General features: G+C 38.7%; 1 protein-coding gene across 1 annotated transcript in view; it reads right to left on the reverse strand.

The window, feature by feature from the left end:
- The window catches only part of CPXM2 (carboxypeptidase X, M14 family member 2), an 81,276-nt gene that overhangs the window by 32,623 nt on the left and 27,662 nt on the right, over positions 1–20,991 (reverse strand). Inside the window, exons 3-5 of the mRNA XM_085299096.1 lie at positions 15,035–15,174; positions 911–995; positions 200–350 (exon numbers count right to left, since the gene is read on the reverse strand). Of these exons, the coding sequence (XP_085155222.1) occupies positions 200–350; positions 911–995; positions 15,035–15,174 (376 nt within the window). The remainder of the gene's footprint in view (positions 1–199; positions 351–910; positions 996–15,034; positions 15,175–20,991) is intronic.

Genomic DNA, 20,991 nt, shown 5'->3' on the forward strand with positions numbered 1-20,991 from the left:
ACTTATAGTTACTATATTGTTGCATTTGAACAGAACTATCCTGATACTGTCTGTGTACCTGCACAGGTATTTTTGTTTCCTTTTGAATAGCTCTGCCATTAAAGAGTGGTTATATCAAGAACAAAGATATATAAGGAAATAAAGTTTCTATGTGTTGGTACAAGCAGCCATGTTAACATCAATTGAGAAAGATTCTTACCTGGCAGAGGACACCCTAAGATTTCCAATCTCATACAGATGCTACCTTCTTCAAACCATGATCGAGGGTTTATACGGATATAGCGTGCAACCAGTGGTACCGGTAACATGTTGAGAACTGGGATCTCTTTCTCACTGTTTCCTTCAAAAATCTACGCAGGCCAAACATGAAAATGGCAAGATCAGTTCTTCTACTGGGACCTTTGGTAACAGAATCAGACAAAATCATCTGGTATAGCCCCAGGTTGATGGCAGTTCAGTCCCGAACTGCTCTTCAAAGAGAGCAATCTCTTAGCACCCCTCAGAGAGAGGCAAAGGAGTCAGAGCTCCACATCCTTCCTTAGCCCACGTGCACTTGGACATGGACATGAGATGTTTAGAGGGAGCAGTAGACCAACTCTCACCCTTGCAAAGGCCACACATGAGAAACATTTCTCAAAACAGGCCAGATCCCTGACAAGGTGGAATTCACATTCAAAGTCATATACATGTACATTTGTGATATAAGTATATGAGTATGTTCTGAGTCCCTCTCTATATTATATAATTTGCTCTTAAAGTCACATCAGAGTAGTAGGGCCCCTGGGAGATGTTGCCTTTTAGTCTTAAACTGATAAAACAGCCTGACAAATCAATCTCCATGTGGACAGCCCCCCCCACCTTTCCCTCCTCTCTGCTCTTCTTCATAAAAAGTGTGTTTTGTGATACTCACCATATCTCCAGATTCATTTTTGACAACAGTCCATGCATGGCTGTCATTGCTCACCAATACTCTGTAAGAGGTCACCCAGTTACTCCTTGAAAAAGACAGAGAGCATCTAAGTTATTTTTTTATAACTTAGAATGACTGCAAATTGTGTTTAATGTGATAAAGCTTGTAAGATTGCTAGTAATGGAAATCCCACTTGGCAAAGTCATGTCAACACTTGGCTGAAAAAGTGACATGCAAATCTAGGTTTAACAGATGATTAGAAAAACCCTAGCACATGTAAGAAAAGAAAACATGCCAACAAGATAACATTCCATGTTTCCAGAAGAAAGGAGTACTGCTCTCCTTTCCTTTTATATACAAAGGGTCTTGAGATCAATGGCTTATCTAGAGCAGATTTAATGCCTTGCTTCTTCCCTCAAACTCACTGGTCTGAAATGGCAATAGTAGTTTATTTTTTTTCCTAACACCTATCTGGTCTCGAAAGGCAGTGCATTGGAGGACAGTCATGCCTCAGAGGTACTTCTGTACCTTTCAGTCAATTCAGGATGCTACAACTTGTACTTTCATTTATGTAAACCGATCACGCATAACCAACAGTCCTCATTTTTTAAAACAGACATACTTTAGAAAAATTTCCTGTCATACTGCACCCAAACAAGTGCAAATTTATTTGTTTTTTTTTTAAATAAGCAACAAATAACATTAATCAATTACCACCAACATGCAGGAATTGACTTTGTTGTGCTTATGTTTAGAAGGACAAACAAGTCTTCAAGTATTCCCTGGAAAACAGTCAGGTTTCTAGTGGAGCCCAAGAAGCAGGGGACAGCAAAAGAGAATTCAATAGCCACAAATTCATCCAGATTTGCAAGATGAGACATTGATCTAACTTTGTCTTGCACAAAAAAGTGACCTCCAAATAATGACAATCCAAATAACGTCAATGCATGTCAGCACAAAGTTATAACCCTAGATTTTAAACTATTAGAATAATTACTAAACTAACTACTATTACTACAGTAGAAGTAGTCTCACTTATATAAAAGATTCCAGTTGAAGTCTAGACTTACAATGACATTTAAAGAACAAAGATTAAATGGTTATTGAGTAGGATTTAGACAAGTGCTTTTGCAGGTAGTACAGTAGTACCTGAAAAGAGTCAACAAAATTTAGATGTCTACTCTGATTTTGAAAAAAAATGACTGTGTGAACCCAGCTCTGTTGTACACTAAATCTGTCCTTTGCAAATCACTAACCAGACTTCTTAAATGAATGGATTTTGCCACTCATTATTTTAAATTGCTTAATTTTGACTTTTGCCAAGCTGACTGAATTTCTTGTTACTGTATTGAAAACATGAATACCTGACTATCACCCACAATGCACAAACACATGCAGCATTTGTTAAACAACTTTAAAGAGCTAGCAGTGCTCTGGAGATACCATTTTCTACCTGTCAGTGGGAGATGTCCTGGGGTAGAGGTTTTGCTGGAGATCTGTGAAGTGCCATGCTGGCATCCTGAGACTCTAGCTGTAAAACGACATGCAACAATACAGCCAATGTCTTCAGCACACTATATAAGTTTCTGTTAACTTATATGAACTACTTTCCTCCCTTGTTTCAACTTCTGCAATAACTTGGCATTTACACTAAAAGATTTCACTGTAATCATTTAATGGTAGGCAGGTAGATTTACATCTAGCAAAGACAGAAATTCAGAATTTAGAGAATGGCCAATATCAAAATTCCAGGAAAAGGAAAAAATAACTTTTTAGATTGAACAAGAAAGTACACTTGAGGAAAACTCACAGGTTTGACTGAGAGCTGTACCTATTCAGGGCACACTAAATGATTTTTTTTTTTTTTTTAATATTCTTCTTGGTCATTTTTCAAGATCGGGGTGAATGACTTAAAGAGGCAGTGTTATAAACCAAAAGATATCATTGCTTTTGAAATATTTCAGACCTTTTTTAATTGACCTACACAAATAAAACTAAGAGGATAAACAACATCCACATTCTTTACTCTAACACTGGAAAAAAACTCAAATAGAACATCAAGATGACAAAAAAAATCAACAAGATCACACCTGATGTTTTGTGCAACTGAGAATTTTGTAAGAAGAGCAGAACATAGAAAATGTCTTAAAAGACAGTTGATTTTACTGACATAAGAAAATACGTGATGGCTACACTAATACTTGCAAGCTGGGAGTTTTATTTTCTGTATTTCAATTTTCTCACTCCATACACTTGTAAAGGTTTACACTTGTCCCAAAGGAGAACCTACATAGATCAGTTTTACATGTAATCCATCTTGAGTGATAACAAGTGACATACTTTTCAAAGGCAGTCTGCCAGTTAAAATACAAATGGGACTACATGCAGTTTTGCACATTTGCAGTGAAAGAGGACTACAGAGGAGCATGGAGCGGATAAATCAGGGTAATGTATACAACATCCTATTGGCTGTGCTTGCCTGTAAGGAATAAACACGTCCTTTGCTTTTGTTTAAATGCAGTACAAATATCACAGCACTTCTCCCATCAGCACTGAAAACAAAACTGCCTCTAGAGGCCTAAATTCTTTATCCTTTTTTTCCCCACATGCTATAAGAAAAACTATCTCTGTCTGTACTAAGATTGTCATAAATTCAGTTTTTCCTCAAAAATGACATCATCTTGCCTTGACATTACATTACATTCCATATGATGGGGAATGGGAACATCTTCATGTTTTTAGAATGGAAAACTAGTAGGCGCACAGTGCTTCTGACTAGGCAGCTGAACATCTTTAAATCATTGACATTGCTGCAGCTACAGACCAGCAGAACAGCATTTACATGCTAAATCTTCTTGAAAGCTGCAGATTTTCTACACATGTGCAGCCTAGGAGGTCTGATACTTCCAGAAAGCAGATGGATGTGTTGCACATACTTGAATCAACAGCCAGTCTGTTTACAGTAAGCACAATGCTTCCTGGAATTGAAGAACTTAATATGTACATGCTGCCCAGTTTATTCATTTATATACAGAAATCCCAAGCTTTCTGGGAAATCCATCACAGAAATATGACAGCTAAAGTGAAGTCTTATTCTAGAAGTATCAGGGAACTTCATCTACTCTGTTTTGGTACCTGATGACACAAAGATCCATCTTATCAGGTTTGAGATTTGCAGACATCATCAATTTCTCCAGCAATTCATGTTAAATCTTTTCAGGGCATATTAGCATTGAACAATAACATCGCTAAGGAAGCTTGAAAGAAAACTATAAAGCTTAAAATTATTTAGCATATCCCTACTGTTGTTGTACAGAAGCTCTTCTGAATTCACTCTACCAAAACTTACCTACCATAACATTACTCAGACAAAATCACAGATATTTGTTGATTTTATGGTTTTATTAAGTCATAACTCCGCAAATAGCTCTAAAGTAGCATTAATAAAATAGTGTATTAATTATCGAGTTATTTTCTTATAAAGAAAAACGTAGATTGGTTGACAGTCTGTCTTTGAAAGTATTAGAAGTTACCTCTAGTCCATTATATCCTATATGGACTTAAGGACTACTTACATAACTGCCTCAAAAATTTCTTTGATGCCAGAAATGGATCACAAGATACAGATCCGCAAGGAATCATTTTGATTCACATGCTTCCCATTAAGAACCTTTTTTCAAAATGTATGTCAGACTATTCTATCTCTTCAGAAGAAGCCTATCTGAAAAGCCTCGGTATCTACTGCAAAGATTAATCAACTTGGTTCACAGAAAGTAAATGCAAAAATCAAATGCAAAAATCAAAATACAATTGAAAATTACTCAACATGCTGCATTTTTTTGATAAATAGTTCATTTTTATCCATGATAGATTAGCTTTAGATGAGGCATATTTTAACATCATCTAATTTTAAATTCAGGAAATGTCCAGCTTGACCATTTCCATAAGGAAAAGGCAATCTGAGGTAAACTTGACTAAGTAACTTGCCCGGGGACAGGTAGAGAAACTGATTCAAAGCAGAAAACTAAATGCAGACCTCTTACAACCTAGGCCAGTCTAGGGGAATCTGCTTTCCATTATCTAAATACGAACTATTTGTATATCTATACTGTATGGTTGCTGAACATAAAGAAAGCATGATACCACCAAAACATCTTTCTACCTTGTGTAGTATAATTCTCTTCCTTTTCTTATAAGTTACACAGACAAACACAAGCACCACAACATACAGTGAGTGCCAAATTAGAAGTCTGGCAGAGAGACGTCCCAGACTGTTAGTTTGCCTCCTTCCAATGGGCAAGCACATCAGCTCAGAACTCTGAGCACTTGCATATGGCTTTATCTCGCTTCAATAGGATCTGCTGTCCATAGTATTTTAATGCAAAGTTTTTCACTTATGGAAAGTTAAATAAGCAAAAAGTAAAATAAATCTCAGTGTCATCCCCTTCTCTAAGGGAGCTTGTCCATATCACCAAATCACTTCATGGTTTAAAACAACTAAGGAAGACGAGCAGATTCCGGTCAGTAGAGGCTCAAGCCCACAGTGGCAGAGATGCTGCAGATCAGACTAGTGAACACCAGCAAAACTAGGTTAGCACTGTCTACAATGGACCTGGCTCCAGCTGACCATATTGCTATTTTAACATTATCATAATCTGATTTATTCACACTACAGAACCCCTCAAATTAATAAAAATGGGCATTTGCATAGATTTGTATCCTCTGGTAACATAAACTGACAAGTCAAAACATTTGAAATAGAAGAATCTCTTAAAAAAGGGTACCTTACATTAATCTGTAATCATACAATAAAAAAAGTGCCCTGAAAGTTAAATGACTTTCTGCTTGAGAAAATAATTTGTAGTCTCACAAAACTAAATTTAAATCTTTAATATTATACAATATTTACGCTGATAACACTTTAAAGCACCCACTGCCCAACAGTTTCAAAGATAAGACAAGTTAAAAATCTCCAGGCTACCCACAGGTAGCAAAGTTTTACAAACTAATTAAAATACATGCAATTTAAAACATGGAGCTGGCATAGCAAAAGGTTTTTTATATATATATATATATATAAAATTGAAAACTAAATGTTTAATTTTTAAAATAGCTCCTTGGTGACCTAAATGAATATACTGCTGTGAAATCTGTTTCTTCAGAGGCCCTATGAAGAGCTCAGGGCCAGAATTTCACATGCTCAAAATGAATTATGGACAAATTTTTCAAAGCTCTGCTTAGTAAGGAGGAGTCAGATCTGCAACTGTGTTCGCCACCCAACAGCTCTCACTTCCATTAAGATGTCTACGAGATTTTAATCTCTAATTTTTTGATCTTTTTTGAAAATCTGGTCTTAACAGTTGGTGTTTTCTGTCACTTCATATTAAGATACTACCAGCATCTGAAAACCAGAAGCCTGTTGTGTGGGTCAGATAGTCTCTGCCCCAAAGATTTTACAGTGTAACATATAGCATTTACAGGCTGCCCTTCCCCAAAAATATCTGCACGTGTTTGAAATCCATTTTATACCAGCCTTTTCCCTTTCAGATCTCTTACATCTGCTAAACACAAGCTAGCTGCAATTCTTTTTCTTCCAAGTTTCTTTTTTTGGGGGTGACATTTTTAATTTTCCTTCTTGTTTGTGTCCATCACACCTTTACATATTGGTTATATGTTTGAGGAGATGTATCTGCTTGGCCCCTTACTGTATCCAGCTGAACTAGCTCGGCACTGCCTCACTATGCCTTTCTGTCTTCTGCCTGTAAATATTAAAGCATTGGAGAATGAAAAACTCTGAGTGAGCAGCAAATACCACCATTTATGTACACAGCTGTGAGTATATTTAAAGTAATGCCGAAAGGGATCACATCTACCAAGTGCACACAGATATGGCTAAGTTCAGCTTGGTACATGCTAGAGGAACACTGACTTGGAAAAGTTGTTCTTCAGTGTAGGGAGGGAGGGAGGGGAAAGGAGTATACAGAGTATAAAGGAATCGCTATATTTAGGGCTGCGATTACTAAATGTGAATAATCTGTGGTCACAGATGCCTGTATTCACTTGACACACACTTTTCCTAAATGATTCAGTTCATTAATTTAAAACTCCCCATCTTAGCCCCTTCCATGGAGGTTAAGTTAGAAGTGATAGAGGCCTATGCTGGCAGGGTTTTCTTTTATCTCAGTATCTCCATCCAGCCTCACTGTAAAAAGTCAGTTCTCTCCACGCAAAGCCGCACTTTCCAGGGTGCAAAGTACCAATTAACCCTTCAGAAGCACTGCTTGTGGGCATGGCAGTGACCTATTCCTTAGCAGCTCTAGCATGATGAGTCATTTATTCTCTGGCAAAACAGCTATAATTTGAGTGAGAACACCATGACAACTCATACTCACAACACAATGTGATCACTTTTGACATTTTTGTCAAGCAAACTTGTGGAAGTATAAATACATTTCTGGGTGTGCTGTCGTGGAACTCCACCTCCACAGAGTCATCTAAGCAGGTCACAAAACAAGCTTCCTAAAGTCAGGAATAAATGTCAAATATTCATTATAAATGCCTGCTGGGCTGTATGGCATACATTCTTCAAATTCTACACAGGACAAGAACTGTGGTGGAAGATGAATTAGTGGCAATACTCAAGCTGAATAAATAAAGAACACTCTAGGCTGAAGCTGATAAAGGCTGACTTAACATTGCAACAACTAAAAACCCACGAGATGACTCCACTAAACCAGAATTAACAGAAAGTATTACTGATAAAAAAAACCACTCAGAAACATTAGTATAAAATGGAATTGCAGTAACATTGAGGGTTTTTTTTAACACGCACACACTGAATTCAGACTATTTAATGAATCCCATCAACATACTCTATATGATTTCGGTGGTTTTGGAACAATTCACTTAGAGAGACCCAGTGACTCCAGGAAAGCCGCAATAATGTTAGTCCCTGTGCAGGTCTACAAAGGGATGCCTCCAGTCAGAGTAGTTAAACAGGAATTATACTTTTGAGCAAGTGTTCTTCTGAATACAGAGACTTGATAAGGAACCCCCTTAAACAGAGACTTATTTGAAAAACATCAAGATATGAAACTAATAAGGCTGATGCTATGCTCTGAATAACTGTGTATAAAAGGTCTGGGATGGGCTGCCTGATGTGTCCGACCATCATGTTCTCCTGGAGCAGTGGGATAGCCTGCCATGTTTGAGGAGAGGTGTCAGGTGAGATATTTGCACTTAAAACCATCCTGCAGACTCACAGCAAGACATTCAGATTAACCTCTACCCAATTTACAATTAGAAAATCTGTACCCTAAAGGATTAACTAACACTTTAAAGTTTTCCTTTAGCTTAAAGCTCCAGAAATAAATGTATATTTGGAAATAAATCTATTTTGGATTTCTTTATGAAAGTTTCAAAACTTGGCTTTGCAATTTGAGCATTTTGTATAGAATATTTCATTCGTGATTTTCCACATTATATTGTCATTTTATTATTTCATGACATGTAGCAATAGTGCATAATTTGATGTGGCAGAAAGACTGCATTTTATTAGAACTATCAAGGATAACAATGCATGTTACCAACAAACATTGGACTGGAAACAGTCTGAAGCTTTGTATTAATACTCAGTACATTTTGTATCTGTTTAGACATGTGGTTTTTTTCTTGATACAAAAGATAGTGCTGAATTACCAAAAGATTGTTTGGGTTGTGGGAAATACGCTTCCTATGTTTTTTAGATTCTTGCCAAACTGCTAACAGTGATTAATATTTTCTTTCCTTCTGTCAAAAGAGTGCATATTTTTAACTATCACATCATTGCTTTAAATATATGGCACAACTATACAATGATGTTTTCAGTGTCCTACTCGGAACAGCCTTGAATAGTTGTTTAAAATATATGTAGTTCATGAAAACTCACAAAGACATCTTGGCAGCAATAAAAAGAATTACATATCATATTTCTCCCCCAAATATTCAGCCATAAACCCCTTTGTAGCCCAGCTAAATCCCAGCTGCTAGCATTAGCCCTCTGTAAGAATAGGATGTAACATGCCTTTCTAAAAGGTCACATCACTCACATAGCTCTTCTTGCCTGAGAAGAGAAGCAAAACAGCTCTGCAAAGAGATGCCACTAATATCCTCCTATTAACTTCCATTACTACTGAAACAGTGTAATAACTCCCCAGAAACACTAATCTCAAAATATTCTCATTTATACTCCAGCATCCTAGGGAGGAACTGACATTCTGCTCACTCTCAAGTTGTTAACTCTTATTCATATCAACCCACATTTGTGTCACTTCCGAGTTTTCAAATATCTTCAGCACAAAAGTCAAAGCAGTCCTGGTTCTTGCAGCTGGGCCCCACTTTATCTGGGGAATATGAAAACATCTGCACAACTTCTGGAAAATCTAAGCAGAATTTGCCATTTTTGAGGATGAAAAAGTGTTTTGGCATGGTTTCAGATTTTCTAAAAATGCCTCAGGTGTCTGAAGAGCTACAGTCATCGAGTCCTTGTGCTTATTTTGACTGGTAAAAGGAAGAACTCCTCAAAATTCAGGAATTTTCCTTCAAGGCCCAATTGTGCTTGCTACAAAAGGGAAAGAGAAAAGTAGAATGATCTGATTCCAAGTGACTGTTATGGAATTCATAGCTGTGCAGTTTGAGTACAGAATTGGACTCAGAATAGAAGCATTTTTTCTTTATGAAGGAAAAGATTCACAAAACAAGTACTCAGTACTAACTAAGCATGACTTCTTTCTCTAGTTTGGTTACCTGCACTTTAAAAAGCTGTTTCTGCACCTTGGCCCCTTTGTCCACAATGCTGTCAGGTCTAGAGCTCAGGCACCAGAGCCCTGGGAAAGGCAAGCAGAGCAAAGGGCAGCAGCAGGTGTTTAAAAAGGAAAAAAAAAATATAACCAACACAATCAACACATGCAACTTGCTCAAGCAGCACTGGGAAAGACAAACTGACGTTGAAGAGCTCCTATCATCATATCTGCAGCTGCATTTTTTTTTAATCTACCCTTAGCAATCTCTCCTGCTCTATATTGTCTCTGTTCTGTTCCTCCCTTCTTCCTCCTTTTCCTGACTCTTTATTCCCTTCCTGATTGCTTCCTTTATTTTTACTTTTGCCCACACATCTGCTCATTCATCTCCCTTCCCTTATTTATCACATTTAGTTTTCCTTTCCATACCATCTCTTGCTCAGCAACCCTTGTTAGTCATTCTCTCTTCTCCTTCACTTACTAATTTTCATGGGTAAGTTATCTCTTGGCTGCTGGCACAGATCAGGCCAGCTTCAAATCATACGAATGACTAGTGCTTTCTCATAGTTGGTTCTAGAACTTGGAGATGCTTGCTCAACAGGAAACAGTGACTTTAACTTAGGCCACTGAAACTTGTTCGCTTCTCTTTATTGATATGCTTCTACTTCTCAAGGCCACACAAAGATATCCAAAGAAACCATGGAAGACTGAGTTTGCTCATAAGAAGCAGTAAGCAGACTAGCTGGTGCTTCACCCACAGAGCTGAGCTGTGATGATCATGGTCTCCCTATATAGCTCTGCAGGGCAAATGCACTCTTGCTTCTAGAGCAGTATTTAACCTTATCCATTTGCCACAGATGAATGCTGGTTCTTGTTACCCTAATAGCTTTTCATTTTTCCCTCTACCTTCATCCTGGTGCTATTATCGTTTTCAGGTCATTTCTCAGTGGCTCAAGACCACCTATATCTTCTCTGTACTCCACATACAGTCCTAGGGAAGTGGGTGCACAGTATCTCCAAGCAAATCGTTAATGGGGAAAAAAAAAAAGAAGTAGGATGAGACCATGCAAAAGAGAAGCATGCAAGCATTCTGTGGGAGAAGTAAAAATAGTGACTTAGAACAGAAATATAATGTAATATAATATATTCATATAAAAAATTAGACCACAAATGCACAAATTCATGGCACTAAGTACTAACAGTAATCTTAAATTCATCCATTGTCTTAAATTTTCTAAAGCCAATGAAAAACGCTGATGTTAAGGGACTACCTGTAGAAACTGTCTAGGTGGAGTGGTCATCAGCAGACCCAGGCTACAATTGCCAGTGCTGGCAAAAAGGAGTAACAGGTTGCTTTGTATCAGTACACTAGCTTTGACTAGGGCATCAGTAATACAAAGAGACTCGAAGGCCAGACTGCTATCTCAAATGTTGCAGCTCTGCAACAAGAAGCAGAGTAATTTGCTGCAGCATTCTGTCAGGTGTCCTCACCTGCCTTCCCTTGTCATTTTATGTGTACTCTTCAAGTTAGCAGCGAGAAGCCAAAGCGACAGAGACAGGCCTGATCTAGGCAGAAGCTCATAGTGGATGTTAAGCAAATTTTCCCCACTTAATATTAAATTTCTTGCTCAATGCAAGGAAAAAAATAGTCCTTTTTGATTTTTTTTTCATCGCTGTCATATAATAGGACTGGAAAACTTACCATATATCCTAGTGTCTTCATTCTTTATTTCATGCTGGAAAAGTTTCAAGGATTAAATAAAATCTTACTTTGTCTCTCAAGGTTGGCAAGCTTTTGCTTCTAATACAAAACAAAAGAGCAGATGGGTGTTTTCTGGCTCTCCTACCCAAAGTAAGTTTATTTTCCACCATATTCTTCTACTGGCTGTGAATGCACTATATTCTTGTCACATATTTTCATGAAGTTGTGAAGGTCCTTCAGGTAACAGAATAGTATCTTTTTGCACAAACTCATACAATAAATAGTGCTTTTTGATGCCATCGCACTGTGGCCACTAAAACTGACAGGCGGGAGCTAATGAACCTTCTTTTTTTCTAGCACACATTTATCCAAAACTACTACAAAAGATCCCATCCACACCAATAAAAGTCCTATCAGCCTGTTTCTCCTGGATTAGCTTATAAAAGGCAATTCACTACCTGAAACGCCCATAGCTAACGTCATAAGCTCTTGTCTCCCTGTGTTGCCAAAGGTTCCACCAAATGCTTTCAAACTCCACTCTAACACAACGTCTGTTCCATGCTTATCATTTCTATTATTATCCAGATTGAATTTCTCTTTGTGTAGCTCGTCTCCACAGCATGATTTCACAGGGTTTTTTCTTCCTTCTCACCTCCTGGGCTGAAGGAAGAATTCAGGAAGAAAGTCGTACTGAAAAGACGCAACAAAAAAACATTTTTGTTCAGATGCAACAAAAAAATTTAAAAAGTAGCATCTGCCATCACCACATCCCAGAATGCTCAGAAACTGGCAAATCCCAGAACAATACTCTTAGCTCAGATAAGGGTTGCCTATGTCAGGCAAAGCTCTTTTGAAGATGCAGACACCTACTTTGGTACTTTGAGAACTAAATTATTTTCAAAATTTAAGGCTTTACACATGCAGAACTAGACCACAGAAACCTCAGGTAAATAGATTTTACCCATACAACTTGAGAGGATGGAAAATGAATGAGGTGTACTCCAGGGAATCCAGTCCCACTGCCTAGGCTGTTCAGCAAAAACTCTGGCAGTTAGCAGAAGTGTAAAACACCATTGGTGGAAGCTTAACCCACGTCTGTTACAGTAAGGATTATGCATGATAGGACTGGTCATCTTGGACATGCAAAATGTGTGCATATATATTCACATATATATTTATATACATACATTCATATATACACACACTTTATGAGACAGCAACATCACATCTTCCTAATCATGCACTGCAGAAAGTCTACCAAGCTGTCACTTCAGCCAGCTGTCAGGTTTTGGTGTCACTGCTACTATTCAGTATAAAGGAGATCCTGCACCTGATTTGAACAACTGAGTCGGACAGAGGCCACCACATCCTAATCAGAGGGACCACCTCCACGACAGTCCCTCATCTATAACCTGCAGGTAGGATAGGACACTATCCCTGACAGGGACCTTACTCTACTCTTTCCCACAGTGCAGAGCCCAGTCTTATAGGACATCCTTTTTGGCAGACACGAGCCTGCCCTAGCTGCAGATGCATACTGCTAGCCTCTTCAAACCTGCCTTTGCTCCTCTGAGGCAGAAATACACATTTTTTTTTTTTCTGAAAAGATGAACAACAACCTAGGAGGAACCTGGATCTGTTCTCCCAGCGCTGACCCAGCTCCTTCTGCAGACCTTCACAGTTCTGCTAATTGACTCTGCACAGATGAGAGGGTGAAAACAAGACTCAGTCATCAAAGAAAATAAATTTAAAAAAATACAGTGAATACCAAATATAGAGCATCAAGTCCTGCTGTAAACTCACAATATAGCTAAACTAAAAATAGCAACACAAAATAAAGCAAAGCAGTACTGGTGTCGAAAGGAACAGTGATGTCAAGAGTACAAATACAGAAAGGAATAAGCCTTTGCTAGAATAATTATCTACCTAACACAGAACAATGTGGAATAAATATAGAAACCTTCTTGCCAAAAGGGCTCCTGCTCCCACCCCAATGTGTAAAACAAATACCAGAAATTATAGTGTAGAAAGGAAAAAAGTTCTTTTTCTTTTTTCTCAACTACAGTGGTATTTTTCGGGTTTGCCTTTATTATACAGCATGCATATTTTATTAATTGAGGGATCTGGCCACAAAGAATCTAAGGCTGTGCATCCCCAACCTACATGGCCAAGAAGATTTAGCAATGTGAGTGGGATTATTCACTGATGTAGTGCAGCAAGATCCAACAAGAAATTAAAAGAGATTGTGAATGAACACTGTGAAGATCAGGAAGAAAATAAACCACAACTTCCAGCTCTTGTTTAGGCCAGCTGATTACTCTATTCCTAGCACATAATTTTCACCTCACTCACATGGGCTGTGTTACAGAGTAATTCCACTGATGTCAGCAGAGTACTTTTGGTATCTTCCATAGCAATGCTAGCTAGGGTCAGAGCTAGTGAAGGAAGCATTTAAAAACAAACAAACAACACACACTCCCTTTTTCACATCCCTACTGCATCAAACTATAACCTCAAGCTGAATGCGAATGTAGAGATTTCTAGCAGAGCAAAGGGGAAAATTTTCCTTTTTTCATTTAATTTTCTCACATACAGTGTTTGCTTTCTTCCTTAGTAGGATTAACATCAGTGCAAAATGGGATTCGAATATTTGGGGGGTAGTGAGGGAATTCTTGCATTTCAGGAGCCTCACACTTTGGTGAACTAAATATTAAACATGAGCAATTGGTCTTTGGCCAATATGTCCATAGAGAAGTGGTATGAATGGAAGAACTGATTTCTAAAACACAGTGCACATCTACTCTGAGAAGCAGGTCACAACCTGGTAAGCGCACACAAATACACCCAGCTCCACGCAAAATAGTTATTTCACAGATCAATATTCTAATTCTGTAAAATAAGCAGTATCCAAAAAGCTCAAGAGTGCTTTCAGCATTTGAAAGCAGTAGCACTACAGGACCAGAAGCCAAGCTCCTGGGCTTTACAGTACTGTATTTTCTCTCTTTTCAGCAAGCCAACAAGAGAACTGCCTCTAATGAAAAGCAGTCCTTCCTAAAAGCCATACAGCAATGAGGCTGTAACTCCATGGAGTCTTCCTACCATCCATAAATACAGCACAGCATATCTAGTAGCAACATTCAAGTTCTTCAAGCTCTGATCAAAACATACTGCATGTGTTTGGTTAGTTGTAAACTCTTCTTTTAAAAAATAATACAGAAATAAATATTAACTGTTAATTTAAGAATCATATTGTGGAATTTTACTAGTTATCTAGTGATTACCTGTGTACTAATAAATGTCATAAATCACTCATTGTTCATTAGTATGATAAACTAACCAAGTTAAATAGTGACAAAGAAGTAGGAAATGTAATACAATCAAGTTCAACGAAGTGAGAATAAAGGCCTGTAAATTGTATTGCTTCCTTTACTCTCTATATAGATAATGACTAGAGAAGTTTGCTATATTCAAGTTTGTGTTGTATGGCACATATAAACACTTTGCTTTTTATTGTTCTTCTGTTCAACTATTTAACATTATATTTCCATTATTCCCCTTTCCTGAAAGAAAAAGAAAACACAATACAATGCAAGTTCCTTGGCTTGAAAGCCTCCAGTCACAGAGGAAAAGTAAGCATGTACTTACGACCAGAGAGAGTTTCTTCCTTGTGTGATAACTCCAGTGAATTTTGTTAGCCTTCGAGCATCTACTTCAATCCACTGATATGGGTCATTTCTTCCTGCACACCAAGCACCATCATAAAAATCATTTTCGTTAACACCTGCCTGAAAAAAAAGGCAAAGCTGTCTTCATAAATCAGAACCACAAAACCAAAGGTCTTTCATGGGAAAAAGAAAAGAAAATATGAAGTCATCATTCATTCCACTTTTTCTTTTTACTCAAGCATATGTTCCAAGACACCCAAGACTTTCATTCTCAACAGCTATACGGAGCTACCAAAATATTTTTCTTACTCAAAGCAAAAAAAATCTACTGCTAAGTCTCTTTAAAAAGTAAGAACTTGAAATATACATTTAATATATAGTTGAAGGGCATAAACAGAACTTTAGTCTGATGGTGGCCTAACAGACTCTTTATCCAGAGAAGTTATCTGCATGGTCCCCCAAGTTATGCAAGTCCTAAAAAGCCAACTCCAATCCCATCAGAGAATAGTTAGAGGTGGAAAAACATCCTTATTCACTGAAAGTAGCAAAGGAGATCATAGGGCACATGGGAACATTTTCTACCAATTCTCAGTCCTAGAATTAAAAAGTTTTCATCACTAGAGACTTTCAGGTCTTACAGCAAATTAATGTAAGAGGATAAGAACTCGGGAATGCCCAGCTCCCAACTCTACTCCAACAAACACCCACCTACATCCCAATTTGCTGGCAATAAACAACACAAACAGTCTTTTAAATTTTTTCAAAAAAGAAAAAGCAGCAAGATTTTTTCAGTAAGATGTGTTCTAACCACACCTGAAATAGCATTTAAAGAAATGTAGCATCTGAGGTCTATGGATATTCATCCCATTACTAAAATCCATGAAGTGTTTTGCACCATAGGAGTCACAGAATACACAGAAGCTTTTCCATATGGCCCTCAAAAGCTATATGCATTATTATGGCATTTCTTCTGTATTGGTTTATCTGCATGGGTTATCTTCTGCATGGGTTTATCATTGCCATTCAGGCAATCCTAAGAATACATATTTTTAAATGTTTCCCAGTTATAAATGAAGAGTACAGAAAATTTTGTAAATCTACATTAAAGACAAAGACCTTAAACTTTGGCATATAGTTGTTGTTTCTTCACTGATATAACCTTAATTATTGCATACATAACAAAATAAATACCCAAGAACACAGCTGTTAATTAAATTGTCTGAATCATCCCTTAGTCTCCCACTGAGCAGATACTACACAGACACAGCAGTGTTAGAATGGCAGAAATTGATGGGTTTGTCTACATACATTTTTACAGAGTTTCTACTAAAATACACTTTGAGGTGGACCTAAGCCACAAAAGAGGATGCAGCTGTTGACCTCATTTGCCAGTCCAAGTCTAGCTGGATCTGAAAGATCTGAAAAATACAGACTTATATTCAAATCCTAAAATTTCTCATTTTCTAAAGTATGAAAACTCAACAAAATTTCAGGTGTGCTATCTCAATTTTACTGCATCTGCCAAACTTACATAAAGTCACCTAATTCTCTGCACTAACTCTGACATATAGAAAGTGAAGTCTGCATATAAACTGAAGATGCAAAAGAAAATTCTGTTAACATCAGAAGACAGTTTTTTCAAGGAGACCTGAATAAGGAAAAATGAGAGAGAATATAAATACAATCGCTGACCTGAGTTATAACGTTTTTCAAGAAAAGGTTTCAAAGTATTTTAAAATAAGATGGAATTTGAAGCAGCCTTAGGGTTTAAAACCAGTGCTTGCCAGAAAGTATTAAGATCCACAGAGCACCTTGAACCAGCACTGTACTAATCCCACTTAAACTGATGAAATATCACCAATTTCAATGGACCAGATACATCACTGACAATGCTTCAAGGGGGATTTTTGGTTTAGGGTTCTTTCTTATTCAGAATGAGGGTATTACACATAAGTGTACACATCAGGGTGTAAATCTGTCTTCTACATTGCAGATAAGCTCTTCTTTCACTCCTATGTCTTTTCTGTATGTGTGTGTGTAATTTTTTTTTTTTTTTTTTTTTAAAAAAAGCACCCTAAATTTCATATTTAAGTTCCCATGATTTCAGCTGGGCTTGATAAAAAGCTTGGCATATATTTAATTTATACACTGAATATGAGGAGTCTAAAGGGTATGATTACAATTATGCACTGCCTTAAAATAACAGGGCTAAAGAAAGAGCATCCTCCCTCCCCCCCCACCATGTTACTACTTCCTCCTGATCCCTTTTTCCTTATTTCAACTTTTCTTAAGTCAGGTTAGTCCATATACCAGAAAAGAATCAAAACATAGAAATTCTGATTACTATGTGAAAGCTATGGAATTAATGCACTTTAAGAGAATAACAACAAAATGAAAATCTATATCAAGCACAAGTATGATATGAAAACTTTTGTTCATAGGAAAAAAGAATGATTTTTCTGAACAGAGATCTGAAATTAGAGAACAAACAAGTAAAAACACTATTTTAATTGGCACTGGGACTAAAGGTCTTTTCATCTGAGACTTCTGTGCAGGGCTCTGGAGTTGACATAAGACCTGCAGTGCTGTACAGGCAGAGACACTATGCTCACAGTAAACAGAAATGAAAGCTTTGCCAAACAAGTGGCAGAAGCATTACTGTTATAATCAGCAGTGCCTGGACACTGCTGCTAACCAGCAGCTGAGGTGGCGGCAGATGAACATGGAGCAAGATAAAGGCAGGCCCCTGAGATCTTAACTGGCAACAGGATACCATAAGAAACAAATGCACGTATGGAAACTCAGTCTAATTCTAGCCTCAAGGGCTTTCTGGAAGTACAAGCTGCCTGGCGCCTCTCTTCTGTTAGTTTCCCAGCAAAAGACCCTTTTCTTTGCTTCCCACTGGAAGCTCTGGACACCACTATCATATATATGCAAGACTTTTACACTCCTTGTTTATTTTAAGGCTACAATAGGACAGGGGCCTAGAAGGACACCTAGTCTGAACAAGTATGGTCATTTCGGTGTTTAAATAATTGAACCTTTACAAAGCCATGGAAAGTGAAAGATCACAACAAATGGAACTGATATAAATAATTCAGAGAGAAGTTATATCACATACTTCACGGTTTCTATGTATATACACAAGCAAAACTATAACAAAATCCATGGGTCCTGATGGGATGCACCCACGGGTACTGAGGGAGCTGGCAGATGTTGTTGCCAGGCTGCTCTCCATCATCTTTGAAAGGTCCTGGAGAACTGGAGAGGTGCCTGAGGACTGGAAGAAAGCCAATGTCACTCCAGCCTTCAAAAGGGGTAAGGAGAAGGACCCAGGCAACTATAGGCCTGTCAGCCTCACCTCCATCCCTGGAAAGGTGATGGAACAGCTCATTCTGATGTCATCTCCAGACATACGGAGGAAAAGAAGGTGATCAGGAATAGCCAGCGTGGATTCACCAAGGGGAAATCCTGCTTAACCAATCTGATAGCCTTCTCTGATGGAATGACTGGCTGGGTAGATGAGGGSAGAGCAGTRGWCRTTGTSTACCTTGACTTCAGCAAGGCTTTTGACACTGTCTCCCATAACATCCTCCTAGGTAAGCTCAGGAAGTGTGGGTTAGACGAGTGGACAGTGAGGTGGATTGAGAACTGGCTGAAAGGCAGAGCTCAGAGGGTCGTCATCAGTGGCGTGGAGTCCAGTTGGAGGCCTGTGGCTAGTGGTGTCCCCCAGGGCTCAGTACTGGGCCCCATCCTGTTCGACTTCTTCATCAACGACCTGGATGAGGGGACAGAGTGCCTCCTCAGCAAGTTTGCTGATGATACCAAGCTGGGAGGAGTGGCTGACACACCTGAGGGCTGTGCTGCCATACAGAGAGACCTGGACAGGCTGGAGAGCTGGGCAGAGAGGAACCTCATGAGGTTCAACAAGGGCAAGTGCAGAGTCCTGCACCTAGGGAGAAGTAACTCTAGGCATCAGTACAAGCTGGGGGCTAACCTGCTGGAGAGCAGCTCTGCAGAGAAAGACCTGGGAGTGCTGGTGGACGACAAGTTGACCATGAGCCATCAATGTGCCCCTGTGGCCAAGAAACCCAATGGTGTCCTGGGGTGCATCAGGAAGACTGTTGCCAGCAGGTGGAGGGAGGTGATCCTGCCCCTCTACTCAGCCCTGGGGAGGCCTCATCTTGAGTACTGTGTCCAGTTCTGGCCTCCCCAGGACAAGAGAGACATGGAGCTACTGGAGAGAGTCCAGCGTAGGGCTACAAAGATGGTCAGAGGGCTGGAGCACCTGCCCTGTGAGGAACGGCTGCGAGAGCTGGGCCTCTTCAGCCTGGGGAAGAGAAGACTGCGGGGGATCTTATCAATGTGTACAAGTATCTGAAGGGAGGGTGTCAAGGGGATGGGGACAAACTCTTTTCAGTTGTCCCATATGACAGGACAAGAGGAAATAGGTAAAAATTGAAGCACAGGAAGTTCCGCCTGAACGTGAGGGGGAATTTCTTCCCTGTGAGAGTGACGGAGCCCTGGACCAGGTTGCCCAGAGAGGTTGTGGAGTCTCCTTCTCTGGAGAGCTTCAAGGCCCGCCTGGATGCAACCCTGTCTAACATGCTCTAGGTGACCCTGCCTGAGGACTAGATGATCTCCAGAGGTCCCTTCCAACCTTATTGATTCTATGATTCTATGAAAATAAACATTCCTACAGAACACACTTGAACATCATCTACATACTCTTTTTGTGATTATCAGGGTTTATTTTTTTCCTAGCAAAGAATATGAAATAAAGAAGCAAAGAATCTTGCTCAGATCTCAAAAGAAATTAAACATGAAGGCTGCAAGTAAGTCTCACATCAAACCCAAACTTGGTTCCATGTTGTCAGCATGCTCCTGCCTTAACCTTGAGTTAATTCTGGTGCTTGCATAGCAGCATAGTGAACAGGTTTACTGAGCTTTTCTGATAAAAGCCAACCCATTAAAACAAACAAACAAAAAAATAGAGCAGTTCTCCTCTAGATAAACTCACAGAACTGTTTCAGCTCAAAAAAAAGGAGGAATTGCACCACAGCTGTTGCCTTCCAGCAGCTGCCTACCATTATCCTGAATTGGGCAACATGTGAAATAGTACTGCTGATTGGAGTTCATGGTTCCTACTTCCTTTCTTATTTCATTAACTAGCAATTCTGTTGAGCTAGAGAAAAAATGTCTAATGGAGGTTTAATAAAAGCTAGCCAGTAAGTTAAATAGACTTTTCACTCTTGACTTGGTGGCCAACATCTAGTACATGAATTTGAGTTTTAAATGTTCTACTTTCATCTGCAAAGAGAATATTTTTACACTGGAATCAGCTGTAATTCAGCAAGTAGCATGAATAAAGTAGAAAAAAGAAACACAAAACATAGGAAATAGAAATTGGTCCTGCAATGCACAACTCTTAATGATAAAATAAAAACAGCTTATCTTAATGATAAAATAAACCAGACAAATGTTGTATGCTAGTGGCTTCTAAACTGCAGCACTTTTTGTAGCATTTTCATTGCATTTGAAAAGCTGCCTTAGGGTAAGTGCTTCATTTAAAACCACAACTTCAAATAACCACTGTCATTAATTACAAGCAAACAACAAAAAAGAGGCAACTTGGTCCATAAGCTTCATTTCATTCTCACTGTTAACAGACCTGGGATGATTTCCCTATAGCTGAGAAAGATTTCTGTGCCACCTCACCTCCACTGTTACTTAGGCAGAGAGTTCTGTAAGGATTTGAATCTGCAGCACATTCAGTGTGGAGCATTTTCTGAACCAGGAAATAAGCCCCACAACCTTAAGAGTAATCCATCAACCTTATTCACTGTTGTGATTCCAATGTTTCCCCTTCATTTGAATTACATGAGCTGACAAAGGAGTCAGAAGCAATAACCATCCATTGGTTCTCTTTATAGAACA

Source organism: Rhea americana, unplaced genomic scaffold, assembly GCF_003343005.1.
Source record: "Rhea americana isolate MKP2758 unplaced genomic scaffold, rheAme1 scaffold_145, whole genome shotgun sequence".
Taxonomy (NCBI): domain Eukaryota; kingdom Metazoa; phylum Chordata; class Aves; order Rheiformes; family Rheidae; genus Rhea; species Rhea americana.